The sequence below is a fragment of the Balearica regulorum genome, chromosome 4 (assembly GCF_011004875.1).
Source record: "Balearica regulorum gibbericeps isolate bBalReg1 chromosome 4, bBalReg1.pri, whole genome shotgun sequence".
Lineage (NCBI taxonomy): Eukaryota > Metazoa > Chordata > Aves > Gruiformes > Gruidae > Balearica > Balearica regulorum.
In genome coordinates, this window is record NC_046187.1 from 49,387,444 (window position 1) to 49,409,671 (window position 22,228).

At 40.2% G+C, this 22,228-nt stretch overlaps 1 protein-coding gene across 1 annotated transcript in view; it reads left to right on the forward strand.

The window, feature by feature from the left end:
• The window catches only part of MTMR7 (myotubularin related protein 7), a 73,448-nt gene that overhangs the window by 12,475 nt on the left and 38,745 nt on the right, over positions 1–22,228 (forward strand). The window contains exon 3 of the mRNA XM_075752050.1: positions 13,085–13,205. Within this exon, the coding sequence (XP_075608165.1) occupies positions 13,182–13,205 (24 nt within the window). The 5' untranslated portion in view covers positions 13,085–13,181. The remainder of the gene's footprint in view (positions 1–13,084; positions 13,206–22,228) is intronic.

Sequence of the window (22,228 nt, forward strand, 5' to 3'; positions counted from 1 at the left end):
TGTCCCTGCCCGCAGCAGGGGGGTTGGAACTAGATGATCTTTGAGGTCCCTTCCAGCCCAAACCATTCTATGATTCTATGATGATTCTAAATAAAAATTTGACCATTGGATATCTGGAACTTTTTTTCTAAAAGTATATTTTCTCAGGTTTGTGGATCTTATAAATTCCATGTATCAGGAATATTTCTTGTCTCTGTGTTTCTCTCATCTAGTTCACTTTTTTTTTTTGTCCATTTCTGCATTACTCTGAGAAGAGAAGCAAAAGCCAAACAAACGAAATAACAATATTTTCTGCAAATACAGAATTAAGGATGAAAATTTTAAAAGTCACTGGAATACAAAAGAAATAAATTAGCTCCTTTCCTTTGGAAAACATACCAATAAAGGGCTTGTCCAACAAAAAGTAGATACCAAGAAAAGAGAATGCCAAAAGCCAAAACATCTAAGAGAGACAATGTTATCTTGAATCCCAATATTTTCTTGCATGATTCTGCAAACACTTGCTGAACTTTCCCTCTTGCAAAATACAACAGTAAGATTAATACTTCAAATATTTCAATTAAATGTAAATATTTTCTAAGATGATAGAGATTGTAATACAGAGCTATACTTGTACACTTGGAGATTCAGAGAAATTGTTCTCTGAAATTTATTTTCCATGTAACAATATGTAATGAACACTACAGACAGACATTCCTGAATTTCAGCAGGCATCAGTGGTGTTCCCTGAACACCACTCCACAGAAGTACTTCTACCTTGTCAATTTGGCAATTTGTTTTACTCTTTCTGCTTCCCTCTTCCCCTGCCCATCAGATGCGGTCAGAGACAGTGGAGCTAGATCCACCTCAGACTTACTGTGGGACTGCTGGGAGGAAATTTCTGTAGTGGAGCACTCCTTGATAGTGGAGAAACTTGTATTGCCAAGTGCTATTCTCCTCCCCTCTGAAACAATCCCAACATTTTCCCAGAGCATTCTGTTCTCAGGAAACCCCTGAGATGCCCTCATTACTTGTGAGAACCTCCAAACAGTATGGTAAAAAACTTAAGTAAAAGTTCTGCATGCCAGAGAGCAGCCAGTTCAGAATTTGGCCCTTATCTTTACTGTACTGTTCATTCCAGCAGGAAAGAAGATGCCTATAGTACACAGAAGAGTGACCTGGGGACTAGAGAAAACTCACATAGTTACTCAGTTGTGTGACAGAAAGGGCTGAAGATGATGTTGACAGGAGACAGCCAAATAGCTTTCTACTTTTGGGGTATGTCAGGGTCACCAAGGGTTTCCGATTCACACTGAAGAACACAAAGGCAGGTCAGGAACCACACCAGGTGTCCTGGGGTAGCTTGTCAAACGTGTTCACAGCACAAGAAGCTGTGATACCATATCTGCAATAAGGAAGACACTACATTAGAGTTTATCACCTGATCTTTATGTGAGGGTCCAGGCTGACAACTCTGGCCCATCTAGGATGTCTTCAACTTTGAGAGGCTATCACAGCAGCTGAATCATTAACGTCCTCCCCAGCCACTGTCCCTGCAACATCAGGAAGGACAGAAATGGTAAAAGACAGGCACCCTTTGCTGGGCGGGTCATGAATATCTCAAGTAGCTTCCAGGACTAGCTCTTCTATATGTATCATGTTGACACAAGAGAAGAGGAGTCTTTAATGGCAGTTTCCTATGCTATATAGAGTACTGCCAACTTGGTTTTGTGACAGCTGTTGATGAAGTTTATAGTCACATTGGTAGCTTCCTAATGAAAAATGGTCCATATAAGCATGCATGTGTCCCTCCTGCCCCAGCCATGTGCTTCCCTCTGTCAAAGTGACACTGCACCTTGAGATTATGGAAAACAGCTTTGCAGAAATGGAGAAAACCCCACACCAGTTACAACTGGAAGGAGTTCCCTGTGTTCTGCTTATGAGTAAAACCACAGGGAAGTACCATTTGCAACACCTCTCCTTCTTATCAGCTCTGTTTTCCTGATCACACTGGGGGCTTAAGTCAGGGATATCTTTCCCCTTAGGCCTACAAGCAAGGATTGCAGTTCACTCACACTGGAAAGCTCCTCAATCCAAAGCTGGATCACTCAAAGATTGTCAGAGTCCTTGTATCATTGACAGTTCAGCAGAAAAAACGTTGAGTGCTTTGTGTAGCTTCTTGTGGCTGCCTGACTGCTGTTCACTTGCTGTTTGGCATGGCAGGGATGGCATCATCCAGACAACACCCTTTATAGATTTACAGAAGGAAGGACCTGGAATGAATGAAGGATCAGGGGCTGTGGAAGCAGAGAATCTTCCTTAGGGAAATGATCCGTCTCTGCTAGTGTGTACACTGATGGGATGAAAATGTAAGTAAGTGTGGTGACTCATGGTGAAGATTCACAAAGAAGCCAAAGAGAAGAAGGCAAGACAAGAGATCAAGGCCGGTGTGGAGGACACACATGAGCTTCATGGCCCTGCAGGTTAAGGCGTATCAGGTTCAGTTTCCTACTCTGGTCTCATGTTAGCATTCCTCTTGGGGCAGCCACCAGATTCTTCAGACCCTCAAGAGTCCAGAAGGCAGCAGTGCTACAAGTTCCTAACCCCACATGAGCTTGGGAGGAGGCAATGCCAGAGCATGCACTCCACAGCCCAAATTGAGTGCAGAACAGCTGTTTGGAAGCCACATAGGACATTAAATCCTTTAGAGAAGAGAGTTTCTGATTTCCTTTTTTTCTTCATTGGACACACAGGCCTTTGTTTATTTTACTTGGCTGGTTTGTGTTTGTCTTTCTTTAATTCTGCTGAGTACACTAGTATTTAATATGATATTACATTCCTGACATTGCTTGCTGGTCATATTGGCCAAGGTATTGCTATGCAAGTACCAAACATTGTAAAGTTTTATTTTGTGACTAAGTTCTGCAGTATCACCTTATATTGTGGAGGGTATAAGGACATTCACTCTGCTTAGGCCTGCTCCTGTCCTAAGATTCAGCTGTGGGCAGCCCCTTGGGAAGGGACATCTGAGGCAGATAAGCAGCAATAGATAAAGTGCAGCAAGCAGGTATAATTTTGCTGTCATTAGACTACCAGCAGCTAATTTATCCTTCAGAGTCCTCCAGCATAAAGTGCTAGAATAAATGCTCTCTTTTGGCTCTAGAGAAAGCTGGTTGTAAACCTGTAAGTTGTCCGAATACCCTTGCTGTAGCAGGGAGACCTATGCTGCAAGTAGTGGTTAGCTCATTGGATGCTGATGTACCCCAGAGGAAAGAGAGTGTCAGCTTCTTTGTTTCTTAACAATTTAAAAATTTCAGAAAACTTGTCATCACAACCCCAGCTACTGATGTAAGCCATGGTATTCATGAATCTCACATTGTGATCAGTGAGGGAGAGCGAGCCTATAAATGCATCAGTTGGGTAAGGACACCATGGGTAAGAATGTAAATATTGCTGATTTTCCTGCTGTGAATTTTTCACAATGACTAAAAGTCTCCATGTTCTTGGGGAGGCTGCCAATGCTGACCAAATGATGGTAGGAGCTGTCCATGATGATCACATGCACAATGACAGCGCTGTTGTGGAAACTGGCTGGCTGGATGGCAACAAGCACATCTGGGCAGTAGTGAAGGTCTACAAACTGATGTTCACCCTCTTTCCCACAGAGATAAATGCTGAGAAGGAAGCTGAATATTGGTGCTAAAGACCAGGCAGTAACTAGCAACAGAGGCTTTCAGATGTGAACCTTCATATCTGCAAGTTCTGCCCCCCGATAGTCAGCTTAGGCTACAATGGTGCATTCCCAATACTAGCTTTATAGATACCAAATCTTGTCTGACTCTGAAGAGACTGCAGTGGACTCCAACCAAAGCCCAGATCGGGACTCAACTTTCTCATCTCAGCAGGTTCTTCCAGCTGCACTAGCACCAGTTTCTGCGTGATGATCAAATCTGGATATGTGTTGGGGTCTCCTTTGGCATGGTCCAACAGCATTGGGCCAGTTGCTATAGCCTGGCTTGCAAAACAGAAGCCGTGAGCAGTAGCATCTCTGAAGCAGAGGGAAAGACTAAAAAGGATGAGTCTCGAGCATTGCTCTTGCATAACCTAGTGGTGTGTATTATGCACAAGGCAGATGGCTGGCAAGCATAGTCACAGAGGTCTGCGACCATGGAATAGGTATTGAGCCAGTAGGATGTGAACGTTTTTTTTGAGACTTGTATGGACCTAGATCAGCTTTAGACATGTAAGCTGGCAAGTAACAACTTGCTCAGTTTGGTGGTTCACATTGTGGCATGCAACAAAAATACAGAGTAGGCATATGCTTTATGCGTTGACTATAATCATTAAGTTAGTTAACCATTAACAGTGGACAGTTATGTACAACCATATCTCTAGCTATCTGCAGTTAATTATATATCTCATCTCACACATATTTTTTTTCTAGAGATTGTATCCTTTCCACTCAGATGAGGACCTTTCAACCATGACAATTCATGCACCCTGACTCTGACCAGCTAGCAAAAGTATGTTGGAACAATACCTTGGACATTCCACTCTGGGAACAAATAGTCAAATAGTGTCTTCTCATGCATAACCCATGAAAATAATTGACAGAGATCAAGAACATAAATCTAATACTACACACGGTGAGAAACTTTCAGGAGTTACAGAAGACATTTCTTGAGCCTCAGAGCTTTCAGCCAAGGAATGCCAGAAGCAGTTCAAACTTTCTTCAAACCCACCCCAAAATGTAGTTTTTTTCCCCCAAATCCAAGAAGCAGTAATGGAACTTGAAAAATACTGACCAGATGACAATGAAACAAAGTGAATTCAAGTATAAAACTGAACAAATTTTGGAAAAGCACATGTGAATTCAATCATAACTCCCTTTCAATCTGAACACTGAGGTTTCTATGACCCTTGCTTAATCAGCTATTTCTCAAAAACTAAATTGCTCGTCAGTAGCTGAAAGATTATTGCATAATCTGAACCTTCTTGTCACAGAATGTTAGTAAGCAAGACTTCACTGAGAACTTTCATAGTGTCAGCTTATCTCCTTAATACTGCGGAGGCCCAGGCAATCAGTTGAAATTCAGAAGGATTTCAAGAGGCACAAGTCAGCCAAAACTGATTCTGGCTGCTTAGTGTGATGGCTGCTTGTCAGCAAGATGGTAGGAATCACATCAGTTTCAGGTCTTTTGCATAGACATTCAAAGAATTGTATTTTGCTTTAGCATCTTATTAAAAAAAAAAAAAAGCACCCTAATCTTGAAGTTTCCTTTTAAAGTACAGAGAGAAGAAAATTATCTGAAAAATATGCTTTCATATGGTGTGAATTTGGGATATGAAGCAGCACTTCAGTGAAGTTTCATTATGGATTTTGTTTACTTGGGAAACAAGTACCATTTTTTTGTATTCCCTACATATAGCATTGGTGCTTCTGTAAAATTTGGAGAATTATCAAAATTAATTTACTGTAATCACAAACTCATGCATAAATCTCATAACTGAAAAGGCCACATTTACGTCACTGAATTATGATCATCATAGGTTAATGTGAAGTTTCAAGATAAATTAACTCTTCAATATTTTAAACATAGCTTTAGCTAATTCTTATACAAAGACCATGGGATACATTTCTTCTGTTATCTACTTTTTCTTTCTTCTCTGTTCTGTTTTCCCTCAACCCAAATATACCACATCCATTTCTTTTTCTTCATGTTGGGAAAAATGCTCCAGGCAGGCCATTAATACAGTCCCATAAGTTAAGAAAATTTTCTTTGTGAAAATATTGGAAGCTGCCTTGCTATCATGATTTTATTTTTCATTGAACAATACTGCTTCAGACTACACACAGTTGTGGTCTGCATTGAACTCAGTAGTCTTATTTTCTTCTCCTAAGTTGTTGCTGAGCCTGTGACTGAATGTTTTAATAGAAGAAGTCGGAGAAGATGAAAATGCATTCTTTCTTCTTTTTTAAGTAATTTTTTAATATCAGTTAAGGGAATATTTCCTGCCTAAGATTCTGGATGACATATTGTAAAGGTAGTCAGAGTATCACAGATGCTCCAATTTGGAGAATCCCTACATGACTCTCTAGGAGCTGCGACACTAACACTTCTTCTGCAAGAGAATTCAATTATTCACTGTAACTTGTGACTGATACCTGACTCTGTAGTAAAGCCACTTGCAAAATATCCAATTCCCATTTTTAAGTGCAAGAAACACATTTTTCTGCTATATTTTAGTGAAAAGTAAGTTATTAAAAATTAATAAATCATCTTTTCTTCTCAGTTTCTCTACATATCTGGAGATTTAACTTAGGAGCAGACCTGCTCAGATATATTCAAGCATAGGTATTGTATGGGAAAGCAAGGGAGGGCTCTCTTAAGAGGTTCCCAGTATCCCAGTATAGCCATCCATTACAGCAGCATCCAGCTTAGAAGCAGTAAACGGCGAGATGAAGCAATTGCTTTTCACTAAACTGTCTAACCTTAATAGTTTCCTCAGCTAGGGGAATCCTCATGTTAGTAACCAGACATATATCCTCAATCATTCTAGAACTGTATCTGTTTCATTTCTCTGCTGCTATGCATTTCAGGTCAGTTATCAAGTATCTGGCCAGATATCATATACCATATATCACGTATCGTATCATGTATCATGTATCATGTATCATGTATCAGATATCACATATCACATATCATGTATCATATCAGTTCATCTATCTGCCAAATAGGATCAAAACCATTCCATTTCCAGAGATCTGTTGATATTTTTCCCTGCATAAAATTGTTTTTATAACAATGCAACAATGTTTTATAACAAGGCAAAATCAAAGATTGCTTTGAGTAATTCTTGAAGGACATGTTAAAAGGTCAAACCTAGTAAGAGTTAGCTGAGTTAAACAATAAAGTGAAAGCTGCTCCCTGGATCCTTTACCTTGTCACATGCGGCTCCTGCTAGATTAACTGGGGGAGAAGTTTGTGTGTTCAAGTACATTTGCCACAAGAAACTTGCGTGATCCCTGAAAAAGTTCAAAAGTTATGAAACAAATATAAACAGACACCTTGTTTCTGAATCCATGTTATTGATTATCCCAGGTGTAAACACTATAGACACCTACAAATTGCACATGTGCATTTGGACGTTTGGCTGCTATCAGTAGTGAAAATAGGCAATAGGTAAGAGGCAAAGAGGAGTTTTGGTGCTACAGTGTGTAAATGCCTGCCATGTCTCCAGAGTGAGTGAAATTCCCCCAATTCACCAGCCCCTAGCCCAAGTCGTCTTGGTTTGTTTTCTCATTAATTTCACTTCACCTGGTTCACTGTCACCTAACTTTCAGCTGCCCCCTTGCCTCTGTATCACACAAAAATAACTAAAAACTAGACAGCCACAACAAAACAAAGAGTGCAGCAAGCTCACTTGGCTTACAAACACCAAAGCCAGATAAACACCAAGCCAGAGCCTAGGCGGAGGGAGCTGCAGGGCTGGAAGCCAAGGCAAGAAGAAGGAAAAACAAGCTAGTGCTCTGCCTTACTGCACTAGCAACAGTTAGTTCAGCTCAGCCATACTGTGAGCCTGTTACACATACATACAGGGCTGGAGCATCTCTTCTCTGGGATCTTAGCACCAAAGAAAGCTCATCTGGAAAGAAGCTGTAACACTGCAAAACTGCAGTGCCTGCTAAAGGCACATGCTCTTAATGTGGTTTTGTGTTGGAAAGAGAATGGCTAAAAATCTTCCTCAAAAGGCTTCTTGTTTCTTCAGCAACACCCTTGTACTGTGGGTGCTCCTAGGATTCTCGTGCATCGTGATATTAAAAAAGGCGAGAAGCTGGTCTGTATTAGGTCATACAGCTCCTGTAACAGACTTCTGCAAGAAGGTTCTGCCACTCCCATTGATATTAGTGTCCAAAGTCCTTAAATAAACAAACATGAATTTATGGGGTTTTGGCATTTGTATTTCAAAAGGCTGCAACAGTATCTCCACTAGCATGTTCCCAAAGCATTAATCTTTATCATTTGAAAAGTGGCATGAAAATCTCTGACAAAAGGAAATAAATTATAATTTTGTTACCTTATGAAGGTGTTAAAACAGTAGAACAGCACTGTGAAAATAACGTAAGAAAAGAATTTTCAAACTACAAAGTAGATCTGCCTAAAATGTGTATTACTATGATGTGCTGGTATTCTTAATCCATAATTACCAACAAGTCACATGTTTCTTTAGTGCATTACAGGTGTAAATATATAATTTTCAAAAATGTATTAATGTATTGTACTATATGGTAAAAAACAGTATTGTTTTCCTTTTTTTCTAATATAAAAAGTCTATTTTGCCATGGATCTTACCGGATATTTCCATTAGGAGAAGACTGATTAAAAAGTCAGGTGACCTTTAGGTAATCCTGGTTGGTTGGTTTGTCGTTTTCAGCAAACAATGCACAAAGACCTGTATGCTGAATTGCAGGAGAAATTGTTGCCCACAAACTACTTCTTGCCATCACTGGGTCCAGAAGTATTTCATTGGTGAGATGCCACTGGAATCTCTGCGGGTTTGTTTTTTTTCTCCATCCCTTATCCACAAACCCAGAGCTACCAGTCCTCACCCACTCAAACCAGTCCTTTCTGTCTTTAGCCCACAGTAACATGGGCTGCCCTAACCTCGATGTCTTCATCCCACGTACCAGACTCTTTAGGTAGGGGATTCCATCATGCTGGACATAGTTGTCCCAGCAATGAAGCTGTTATACCACCAATTTCAAATTTATTTCTTCCGTACATGATAGTATTTAATATATGTCTTTAAATCTGAATGACCATCTGTGGACTGCACTTGAAAATAAGTGTTAATACAAGTACATAAATTTATTCTTTGAGTTTGTATTATATTAAAATGCAGCCTGCAGGAAACCACCTTTAAACTAGTAAAATATAATTGAAAAAAATAAATCTGTAAGGTCTTCCAGATCTAATGTGATGATTGAAATCCAGGCCTACCTGGGTAGGTAGTAACAAATGCAAAATGTCTGAACATACAGGTGACTCCATTGAATATAACAGAAATTTTTACATATTGGAAGTGAAACATGCTTTCAGGTTTTACTGGATGAGGCTGACTCTACTGCTAATGGATATAGAAAATAAATACACTGGTATCATTACAGGTCTGAGTGACTGGCCTTCTTCATGTTTCTTGGCAGTTGCAGCACATAGGTAAAACCCTATGTAGGTATAGCAATTAATTTTCCTGCTCCTATGTCTTAGTTGAGTCAGAACAGTAGATTATGGAGTGTTATTTTTTGTTGTTACACTCACTGTACCTCTACTGTGGACAGAGGATTTCCTTTCCAAGATTGTTAAGACAGCAGTTTCCATGAGCATGAAATGCAAATGAAAAATGTTAAAGAATTTTTAGAAGGTCGTACTCACTGCATTTTTCCATGACAATTGCAATATCATAGAATTATAGAATCATAGAATCATAGAATGGTTTGGGTTGGAAGGGACCTCAAAGATCATCTAGTTCCAACCCCCCTGCCATGGGCAGGGACACCCTCCACTAGACCACATTGCCCAAAGCCCCATCCAACCTGGCCTTGAACACTTTCAAGGATGGGGCCTCCACAACTTCTGTGGGCAACCTGTTCCAGTGCCTCACCACTCTAACAGTAAAGAATTTCTTTTTAACATCTAATCTAAATCGACCCTTCTTCAGCTTAAGGCCATTTCCCCTTGTCCTATCACTGCTTGCCCTTGTAAGGAGCCCCTCTCCAGCTTTCCTGTAGGCCCCCTATGGGTACTAGAAGGCTGCAATAAGAGATCCTTCTCTTCTCCAAGCTGAACAACCCAAACTGTCTCAGCCTGTCTTCATAGGAGAGGTGCTCCAGCCCTCTGATCATATTTGTGGCCCTCCTCTGGACTTGCTCCAACAGGACCATGTCCTTCTGTTGGGGCCCCCAGAGCTGGACACAGTACTCCAGGTGGGGTCTCACGAGAGTAGAGTAGAGGGGGGAGAATCACTGCCATCGACTTGCTGGTCACACTTCTTTTGATGCAGCACAGGATACAGTTGGCTTTCTGGGCACATTGCTGGCTCATGTTGAGCTTGTCCACCAACACCCCAAGTCCTTCTCCTCAGTGCTGCTCTCAATCCATTCTCCACCCAGCCTGTAGTTGTGCTTGGGATTGCCTCAACCCATGTACAGGACCTTGCACTTGGCCCTGTTGAACTTCATGTGGTTCACATGGGCCCACCTGTCCAGCCTGTCAAGGTCCCTCTGGATGGCATCCCTTCCCTCCAGCGTGTCAACCATCCCACACTTCTTGGTGTCATTGGCAAACTTGCTGAGGGTGCACTCAATCCCACTGTCCATGTCACCAACAAAGATGTTAAACAGCACTGGTCCCAATACTGATCCCTGAGGAACGCCATTTGTCACTAGTTTCCACTTGGACATGGAGGCGTTGACTGCAATCTCTGAGTGCAGCCATCCAACCAATTCCTTATCCACAGAGTGGTCCATCCGTCAAATCCACGCCTCTCCAATTTAGAGACAAGGATGTTGTGAGGGACGGTGTCAAATGCTTTACATAAGTCCAAGGCATAACCCAAGTTCTGTTTATAGCTGCATTTGCCCATTATTTTACCAGCCCAAGACAGGTCAAAAACTCTGGCAGGATGTTGAGCAGCTGATAGCTACATAAACAGTCTCCATTGAGCAATGTTTTAGTTTCGCAACTCGTGATGAATGTGAAGCTGAGATAAAGTGCATTTTCTCTTAAGTCTGAGTCTTGCCATCAACAGTAGGACTTGAACTTGGCTGTAATCAATCACAAGATGTAACAGAAAAAGTAAACATCTCTGGGGACTGAAAGTATAACTGTGCTTTCTTCCAACTTTACTTACTCACTGGCAATAGCAAGTGCCAAAAGATGGTAACGTACGCAGTGAATCACATCAGCCATAACTACAAAGGAAACATATTTCAGGGTTGGTAAATTCTTAATTGATTCTGATAGCTCTAGCCTAAAATAGAGAGCAAAATATGCCACTGATCAAGAGTCTTATAAAGTTCACGCTTTATGCAATTCATGCACTTTTATGGACACCATCCAGTGAATTTTCAAACAGAAAGTGGTATCTCCAACCCTCATTTCAGATCTGAGTGAACAGAGTGAAATGGAACAATTAAAAACCCCAGAAGAGTTTCCATTCAGTTGATGGTGTGTCAGACTATGGTCATACCAGCCACTCCTGCCCAATAACAGCAGTTGAACTATGAGAGAAAGGAGTGCAGAAATGGACTAAAACATGAAGCAGAATGGTCAAATCCAGGCATGACTTAATATTCCACTCACAGAATCACAGAATGGTAGGTGTTGGAAGGGACCTCTGGAGATCATCTGGTCCAACGCCCCTGCTAAAGCAGGATCACCTAGAGCAGGTTGCACAGGATCACATGCGGGTGGGTTTTGAGTATCTCCACAGAAGGAGACTCCACAACCTCTCTGGGCAACCTGTTCCAGTGCTCTGTCACCCTCAGAGTAAAGAAATTTTTTCTCATATTGAGATGGAACTTCTGTGTTCCAGTTCGTACCTGTTGCCCCTTGTCCTGTTGCTGGGCACCATTGAAAAGACTCTGGCCCCATCCTCTTGATATCCACCCTTTAGATATTTTTAAGTATTGATTAGATCTCCTCTCAGTCTTCTCCAGGCTAAACAGACCCAGCTCTCTCAGCCTTTCCTCGTAAGAGAGATGCTCCAGTGCCCTCATCATCTTTGTAGCCCTCTGCTGGACTCTCTCCAGTAGTTCCCTGTCTGTCTTGAACTGGGGAGCCCGCTTACGATAGTATAGCTTCTGTCTCCTCTAACCAAAGAGTTGGCATAAAAAATCTCATGTTGCTGAACAATCTAGCCATGCCTTAGCAAGAAAGTGACAGGAATGGAGAAATGTTGACAGGACTGGAGCCAGTACAGCTATACCCATTGTTACACTTCCCTTGGGGTAAAATGCAGTCACAATTTTTGGTGGCCCCCTCTTATTTTCAGCCCATATTTTAGCTTTCACAAAATAGATTAAGCATGCTGTGTTCTCTGCAGGCAAGAGAAGGACACGTAGGGAGCTTCTGCTGCTCTTGCCACGGCCTTTGTGTGCTTTGACAAGTCTCAACATTTCATTCCATCCCTTGATGAGGCTAGTCCCTATTTCTAAAGAATTGCTGGAATACATTGATCAATACAGAACACCTGAGCATTTTACAAGCCTCACTATGTTTTATCAGAAGTAATATCTTAGCACCTCTAGTCATTTGCACATTGGCAAGTTTCTCTTCTTTGGGAAGTTTCTCTTTTTTTTTGCTCAGAATATGACAGCGATTCAAAGATGGTTAGAGATACCTGTTCTTCATCTTTGTGCAGGTAAGCTGGGGAAACCAGCTCTGTAGCATTTCTTTTTGCTCCAAGAGCATCTCTTGGACCAGGCAAAAGCAAAAGATGGGACAAGGAATTTTGGACATAAGACTGAAAATGTTGTGTCACAAAAAATCTCCCCTTGTGCAAATCTGAGGATACAGCAAAATCGTGAACAATAGAAAAACAGGCAGAGCTTGAGATAAACAAAATTCAGTGCTTCAGTTTCAGTAAGTGCAGCTTTTGTCTTTGAGATATAGCACCCGCTGGGCCAGGGAACAAAAAAAAATAGGGGGAGACGATCTCAGACAGAGCTCCCTTTCGTGTTTCTGATCTTATCTTTCCTGAATGAAAGGACAGAGTGATGTAATTTTAGATAAGACAGCAAATCGCTGAAGAGCCACCTCCCGGCTATGCCTTTCGGTGCCCGGGGGAGCAAGCTGCCGACGGGGACCCGGGTCCCCAAGAGGCTGCGGCCGGGCCGGGTCGGGGCCGGGTCGAGCAGGCGTGGAGCATCCCCGCCGCCGAGGCAGCATGGCAGCTGCCGGGGAGGTGGAGCCAGCCGCTGACCTGCCAGCATCGAAACACGGGCATATTATCTGCTTTGAATAAATCCTCCCTTTTCCCTTCCTACCTGCGCCGGAAAACGAGAGGAAAAATATTTTTTTTTTTTTTTTTTTTTTCAAAGCAGGGCTGGCAGGAGAAAACAGGAGAGAGGCCAGGTGCGTACGGCTGCCTCTCTGCCGGCCACGGGAGGTGCATGAGGAGCTCGGGTGGGCGCCGCCGCCATGGAGCACATCCGGATGCCCAAGGTGGGTCCCGGCGGGCGGGCAGCGGGGCCGGGCCGGGGCCTCCGGGGAGAGGCAGCCCGGGGCCCCGGCCGCTGCAGCATCCCGGCCACCTTCCGTGCCGGCTCCCGCTTCAGCTGAAAGGAGGCTTTAGCCGCAGCCCTGCGGGCCTGAGGCTGTGCACCGCCATCCTGTGCGTGCTTTGTAGATGCTGCGGGTTTTTGGGGTTTGGGTTTGGTTTCGTTTTGGTTTTGGTTTTTTTTTTTTTTTTTTCCCCCCAGTTTGCTATGAAATCCGCCCAAATACGCCGAGAGGTGAACGTGTTGTTTGCGATATGGGCTGAGGATTTATCGGGCATTTTAATTGCCGCTTATTCAATCCTTCCTGTTAACGCAGACACTGTCCGTGAGTTGTAGGTATCCAAAATGAGAGGTGTGTTATCTATTTTTCAGATGCCTTTAGTTTATCCCAGTATTTCAGACCTGGTGATGAATTTGTTTAGTGTTTGTATACTGACATTTGGTCAGTGTAATATTTTTTTAATATAGCTTTCTAAGCATGAGGCCTGTATTTATTAACAAAATTGCCATCTAGCTCTAAAAGAGAAGATACAGTTTTGACATACAAAAAATTTAGATTAAAAGTAGGCATAAAAAAGTACCAGAGCAATATGTTAATTTGAAGTGGGGGTGGGATATATTTTCGTATTTATTTATTTATTTATTAACCCAGACTCCTGCAATTAAGAATTTATTTGTGTTTTATTGTTTATTATCAATATTTAGTATGATGACATGAATTTGAGATGAGGGCCTCTTCTTACTTCATCTAGATTCTTGGGACTTTAGGTGTTAAGCTGCAAATATATTAAGAAGATGGCATTTATAACAATTGTCTTTCCTCTCATGTCATTTCATCATCTATTATCTGCCTTTGTGGAAAGGAAGAATATCAGCATAGTAAGAATGTATCCTACCACAGATAGGAAATGATCAGTGAAAGTTGTCCAAACAAGATGGTTCTGACCATTAGCTGAAGAATTCTGAAAGCATGAATGAGGACAATAGTGAAAACAAATTAATAAGAGTAGAAAAAAAGTCCTGAAAATAAATGGTTATATTTGCTGTGAATGGAAGACCCAGGCAAGTCCCCATTGCAGTCAATGGAAGCTTATCTGTTAGCTTTTCTACAAGTAAGTCCTTAAAATGTTACTATGCGTATGTAAAACCCATTTCTGTATCCGAGAGCTGTGAGAAGGCACTGTACTGATGACTCAAGACACTGAAAGTCTTACTCAGTGCAATGTGATTCTGCAGTCTTGGTTCTTGGCATTGTCTCTCTAATATAACAAAGCAGTTTAGAAGGCATGATTTAAAGGTACATGAGATACAAAAATCCTTTAAAATTTCTTACATAAATGTAGAAAATCCAGAACATTCAGCATGAGTTGGTATTGAAATACTTAATCTCTCCACTTACTCCTAAATACACTGACAAGTCAGTGTACCTACAGTTACCCAGCAGTATCTTTGATTTGTTTGTGAAAAAAAATTCAGCTTAAAATCAGCCACCAGAACAGTGTTGGGGTTTTTGTTGTTGTTGTTGTTGTGTTGGATTTACTGAATTTGGTTATGATGATTTGGAACTTAATGTTAAAAGATTTCCAATGCCAGCAATGTAAAAATAGGAAGGGGAAAGCTATGTGAATATAGGGGTATTCCCACTATCATGTAGTAGTCTCTGGTATAAAATTTCCTGACTCCATCCAATTTTGTCCTAAGACAAATTTGACAAGCAACTGCTCTACTCTTTAAAGGTATTAATCTCAGAATAATGACACTTTCCTGATTTGCAAACCCAGCCAAATGGAAAATCAAGATAAATCCCATACTTAGAAAATTAATAAACTTAATAATATCTGAAAAGAAAATTCCTGCCCCAAGTAAAAGCTTTTCCTTCTAAAGGCAGTAAAAATGTCTATATCACATGATGTCTATTTGGAGTTGGCAATTGTATTTTATTTTAATTGAAGTATAATTGTAGTGAGTGATGGTTTGTAAATATTAAAATAAATCTGAGATAATTAAAATAAATCTGAGATAACATAACTGTCATAAAAAAGCAGAAAGAAATTACATACCAGTTGGACAAGTAGTTCATTTAGATCATTACTCTGTGTCTGACAGTAGCAGAGGGAGAGCATGTAAACCTGGCCACATTCTGCACCCTCTCAGCATCCACAGTTGTATTAGGGTCTAACCCTTCCTATTTTGATTAGTGTCTGTTTATGGACCTCCCTGTGTGAGTCTGCCAAAGCTCCTTCTGAACATGCTGACACCCTCTGCCTCCACAGCCTGCATGGAAGCAAGTTCCAGAAGATCATGGCTGTACAAAAAATTACTTTATCTGTTAAAAAGTTCTTAGTAGTTTCATTCAATACTCCCTGCTTCTAGCTTCAAGGATTTGGTGAAAAACAGTTCCATTGTTCACCTTATCCATGCCTTCACCGTAAATCTTGATCACAACCCACTAGATTCTGATAATTTCAGAGAAATGTCAACAATGACCCTCTTTCCTGTGTGGTAACTATCAGTTCTGAGCCTGTGATTGTGTAGATATGGTTAAGGTTGTTTCTCCCACAGACACACTGCTTTATGTCTACCTGTGTTAAACCTCTTCTGTGTCTCTTTTGCCCACACACTCAGTTTTGCAAGGCTTTTCTGAGTTTTTGTGCCACAGGTAAAGCATTTGGCTATCTAAGACAGCTTATGGTCATCCACAGACTTGAGGATTTCACTGTTTATTCTTTTCTTCAGGTCACTGAGAAAGTTGAATAAAACCAGTCCCAGCACCAGACTTTGTAGGACTTCACTACTGACTCGTCTCCATCCTGAAAAGAGACCATTAAGCCCCAGTCTTTGCTTCCTGTCCTTTAAGCACCTTTGACTGTAAATGGACCTTTCTTCCAGTACCATGGCAACTTAGTTTCTGTAATAACCTTTGATTGTCGATAGCTTTTTTTTTTGAACTCTAAATATATTGGATCACCTTTACCCATGTAGTTCGTGGCAGCATCACATACTTCAGCAGGATTTCCCTCTGCAAAAGCTATTCTGGTTCTTTCCCAACAGACTATGTGTATCCACCTGCTCAACAATCCTGTTCTTTTACACGCTGTTGACATAACTACATAATTTTGCTAATAACACGTTGTCTACTCTTTCACCAAAACACGATACCTTTAAATCTGGTTCTGAAGAATTTAACTGCTGTCTCTCCTTCGCAAGTAAAAGTAGCAAGTTGAGCAGAAATAGAAACGAGGTCTCTTGACGGTTGTCTGTTAGACAAAACTGGTTTTCTTCATTATTTTTGAAATGGTATTCCCTAGACCTCCTGGACCTTCACTGGACCTTCTGGATAACCTGCCAACAGTCACTCATTGCTAAATAGAATCATATATAACTCCAATAATCTTTTAAAAATTAAAGGTTAGTAAAACCACTGTCTGCCATGAGAATGGATTGAACATAGTTTAGGATAACTGCCAAAACCCCAAAAATTTACAAACTGCTCATAACAGTCACAAAAATGAATAAGCAATGCTTCTGCACAGACTAGAAGCACATCTTGTTAACATGTGTAGAGATATGTCAGGCCATGGACAGGTTGACAGTTAAAAAGCTCTGAAGATATGTTTACTTCATAGAGGGACTTCATGCACTGTTGCTAATCAGTTTATTTTATTTACCACTGTTCCGTATCATTTGTCTTTGTATATTGGCAGCAGGCCTACTGAACGGCTGCCTTATAATAAAGAATCCATCAGACTTATCCCTGGTGTAACAGCTGTCTTCAGTGGAGTTAGCCCAGAAATCATTTGGCTCAGTATCTCTTGTTAATACTTGGGATAACTTGAGTTGCTCAAGTACTTTCATTTTGTGATGTTATGGTAAGGTATTTCCTTTCAATGATCCCTTTCTCAGGTAGAATTTAAGATGTGCTGCCATTTCTCTTGATGCCAGATCTTTCTACCAGATGCATTACTTTCCAAAATGAATTTCCATAATGTATAAATGAGCATTGTTTCCTTTTGTTTTCAGTCTATTTTCCTTTCCATAGTTCTTCCTTTTCATTCAAAAACCTTTATAATACAAGTCAATTTTCCCAATGCCTCCATCAGGAAACCTTTATCATTTGCATCCACTTTATATATGACACATGTAAATGACAAAAAATTTGTCCAGGTACTCATCCAGGTCAATGGCAAAATTGAACCCAGCATGCCTCATCTTTACTCTCCATCTGCTGGGTTGCTGGATCTCAACCTATTTTTAAACTAAGTTGGCATTAGTACCATTGCTCTCTGTGTGCCTTCCATTGAGATGGGAGGTGATGTTATAGTTAAGTTCTACATACTCAGGCTACCGTTCTTTTTGGAAAAGTTCACTTTCATTTCAGTGATACAGAAAGGTGGCAGCAGTCCTGAGGCAGTATCAGGAACCACCTGGGGCTGTGGGCTGCTTGTTTCCCCTACAAGGCAGGGAATGGAGCGCCACCAGCACTTTGCCATAGTGGTCCTAGCTCTTGGCTAAACTTTATTAAGTTTGCTATTTAGGAAAGGCAGAGAAGGTAAGGCTGGCATGGTCCTTGCCTTTTAGTGTTGTTTTGGGTTATCAGCTTACAGTAGACACTTCACTGCAACCTCTTTTGAGTGCCAAGCTGATTTTCTTCTTTTCAAGAGTTGTGTAAAGGTGGACTGTATTCACTTTTCTGTTCTAAATATACAGCTTAGAATAGTGCACCTTAGAGCTCAGCTGGTGCTTTCTGATTCCATAACTGTTTTCTAAATTTACATCATGGTTAGGAAATGTTTAACCTGTTCTGGGGCCAGACACGTTTAATGACTTCAAACATGTCATTCTACTTGACTGCTTATACTCAAAGTGATGCGTTAAAACACCTACACTAATTCTGGACACTTGGATTTTGTGCATTATAGATTTTTTATTGTTAACAAATCTTCCCTATTTAGCATGCAATTTTGTTTTCTTAGGGTTACATTTGTTCCATCTTTGTGCTGTGGAACTTTGAGCACAAATGATAAATTTAATGCAAATAAGCTTCATAATATACTATGCTGAAAAACATTCTGCGGTTTGGCATTCAATACTGGAGGTGGATAAAATTAAAACAGAAACTGCAGAGGATATCTTGGTGATGTGGGATTGGATTTAAAATTTTGGTGTGGAATTTGCTCCTAAAATATTTGTTTTGAATTAGATTTAGATCTGTCAAGGGACCTGCTTATTAGTGTCAGTTTAGATTTAAACAAAATCTTGTAACAGCCATTATTCTCAAAAGATTTAGTCAGAAAATGTTCAAAAAGGTCATGCAAGTTATGGTTATTGTGCATTCATGATACTGGTTTAATTAAATTCTAGCTCAGGGGTATTTTTTTCTTCTAACCCACCTCAGAGAATTGTAGACTTTTAAGCTTTACCTGTATTTGACTAGATGTCAGAACCACAGCCTGATTACAGTATGGACCACAAACTTGATACAGGTTACCTCACTCATAGATCATATTTTGGTGTCTAACCTAACTGGCCTACAATCCAGCTGGGGATTGCCCACTTCAGTCTCAGTTTTCTCATCATCTTTATTATTTAAGTCACTTAATATGTCTTTTTGGAACTGGAGGAAACCCAGAGCTGTCTTTGATTTGAGTAGGTTTCAAGATAATTTCATTATCAGTAAAATTAAATTAACTCCTGCTAAAAAGAAATATTGCAGTGTAATTTCAGTGAATCACATAGCCAGAATTGCTCTTTGGGTCTTGCATTTCCTCTTCCCCCACACCATGGGTTTAGTTTGGCTCATTCCTACTGTATATATGTGAATACCAGACTTTGTCTTGTTATATTGGAAGATTTTGGCTGCTGTTTTTTTCCCTGAGCAGTATTTCCTTTTTCTTGTTCACCAATTTGGATGTTTTTTTTTCCTTCTCCCAGGCTTGCCAGGTTGTAGTGTTGCTATTTTCCTTCTTTTGGAGTGTTTCTGTTGGACTCCACCTTCAGCTCTTATAATTTTATTTTTCCTTACCAGGAACTTTTCAATTAAATAATTTTAAATTGACGTGTTCTTATTTACCAGACCATAATGAGTCACAGAAGGCTATTGTTGTCGCTGAAGTTCTGTGAAAGCATCAGCAGGGTTCTGATGAAAATTTGCCTGTTTTCCTGGCTGTCTATCCAGGAGATTACTAGGGATCTGAAAACTGTCCTTCCTTCAAGTCAGCAGTAAAATCAGAGACTTTGGGGTTTCTGAGCTCCTAGGTCAGTTCTGCAATCTGAAGACCTAACCATAGCTAGCTCTTGGTTCCTGGGTCCACAGTCAACGTCCTGCAGTTCTCACAGCATATCTCAAAGATCTGGGAGACTTGCATTTGGCTGTGGGTTTGGGAAATTTGGTTCAACCTGTGAAACCAGGAACCTGGAAACTCAGGTAATTCAGGCTTGTTCAGTGTTAGGACACTAATTGGCAGAGCTGAAGCCTTTTACCCCCTCTTCCCCCTCTAAAACTGCCCTTTCTAGAGCTTGGAGTTGGAAGTCTCACTTTTGAGCTTAAGGGTGCTTGGGATTTTCAGAGTACTAACTCTCTGGGAGGATTGTCAAAGGGATTGGAGTCTATCAAAGTAGATGTGAGCAGATGAAATTTCAAGTTGTGAAATGTTCCGTTGAAGTTTTCAAAATTAAGTTTGCTATTTTTAAATAGCCAAAAAATCTTCATCCAAAGTGAAAAACTTTCAAAGACATAATTTTTCATACTGAAACAGAAGACCTTTTCATCAATAGTTACTTCATTTTCCATTAGTTGCACCTGTCTTACTTTGCTGGAATTTTAATGTGAATGAATAAAATATTTCATTCATTGCGATTGCCCTGGAAATGCCTCCAACATAGATAGATTTTAGATTTAACATACCAGATTGAACCTCATCTTGCACCAACAGGGACATTCTGGACGGGTAAGAAAAAACTAAACCAGAGTGATCCAAGGCACTGGCTATTTCTGTTTGCCACACAAGCACCAGATGTACATTGCTTAGGGCAGGGAGCCAAACCAACCTTGGCAGATTCAGCACAAGAGCACACCACAGTCCTGAAGTCTTCTGCTCCATTCTCTTTCCCCAATTTTATCTATGCAAAATCTGTTTGTGTTATAGATGTGTTTGGCCCAACATTGTTATTCTGGTGAGGCAGTAGACCTGCATCCTCTTGCTGGAATTTCAAAATGTCACAAATTATTACACTTTTCTCCCTTTTCTTTGAGCTTGGAGTAGGTGGCACAGGTAAAACTGCTATATGATCCATAAAAATCCTATTTTGTTAAAGTGGGTTGCAATTTTTCTATTTGCAACATAATGAAATATTATCTAAATGATGGTATGCCACTGTGGTTTTTCAAGTAACTTGTTACAAAAGACTAGAACTGAAACGTTGGAGAGCAGTTTCAGCTGAAATTTTACTTTTCTGTTTATTTGGATGAAGTTTACATTGTTTTTTTCTCCTGTTTGTTTTTTCCTCTTGGGCATCACTACTTATGGGATGAGATTTTTTACTATTTAGCATTAGGTATATAATTTAAGAACAGAGGCTCCATGGACATAGTCAAAAGCGTTTCCAGAATCCCATTAAACTAGATTCACGGTCTCCATTCACCATTTATTCTTCATATGCATAAGCTTCTAACTTAGTTACCTAAATAAGGTACTGAAACTTAGATGGCATTAGATACCTTAGATACCTTCTTCATTTTCTGTTATAATAACCAACTTCATCTGTTCACTACTCTTAGATCTGTTTTCTCATTTCTGTAATGAGTCATTTCTCATACTGATATATAAATATATGTTCTCTTAAAAAAAAAAAAAAAAAAACCCAAACCAGAGAATTGCTTTTAGCCCTCTTCATCCATCTCTCTTCTTAATTTTTGGTCATCCCATTGGAAGTGCCATGTGAAACAGGTAAAGCTGTTAAAACATGTCATATATTCATCATCTCAAAATTCTGTGCCTGTGTAGTAGTAAGAGTCTGTAGGATAGTTGACCATTTAAATAATAGCTAATTCAATGTTTACTGGTTATATCTAATCTACAGTGAGTCCAGGAGCATACTGACCTTTGTGAGGTGAATGACTTACCAAGTGAGCACAGGAGCTGTTTTACTAGATCAGACTAGTGTGTTTTGTAAGCAAAACATCTGATCCAGAATACTAACTAACAGGCAATGTAAAGGCAAGTGAGGGAAAGCATGATCCATCTGAGAAGATGCTTTCAAATTTATGTCCTGAAGCATGAACACTGATAGAGCCAGTGGTTCTAATCCAAAGGTCATGTAAAGCAATGAAAGAATTCCTCTGGCTTGAAAAAACTCAGGATCTAGCATTTTCGCTTTTATGGTTTTGGTTCTATTTTCACTTGTTTTTCTTTATTTTACATAACGTTAGCATTAGAGCCCTTCTATTCTGAATGTTTTTTCACTTTTGAAACTTGATTTTCATACATATGCCTGTTCCCAGGACACCAATATGCACTTTATTTCTATTTTGGTTGTAGTGCTGTTTAAAAAAAATAATCAAGTCTTTCTCTGAACACCTTGTTTTTCCCACGTTGTGCGACTGGGAACGCGCTTTCTCCCTTGTGCGATCCGTATACTGACTCACATTGTATTAACTGGAAGGTAGTTTGTCTTTAGATTTCTACTTTTGTGTCTATTCCTTTTAGATTTAGATTGCTCTGTTAAGTCCATAATAAAATAAATATTTTCCTAATCCTAGAATTGGCAGGCCTCCTTTGGATTTTCTATGCCAGACTTCATATTTTCAATAATGTGACCCTCAGTAAAGAGGCAGCTGGGTAAAGTCATAAAACAAGCTCTAAAAAACATGCAAAACCACATGCTTTAATTTGCTGTCTTGATATCTGTGTCTAAACCAGAAACTCTAAAACTTATTGCACTTAAAAATGGTACTGAAAATCATTAAGA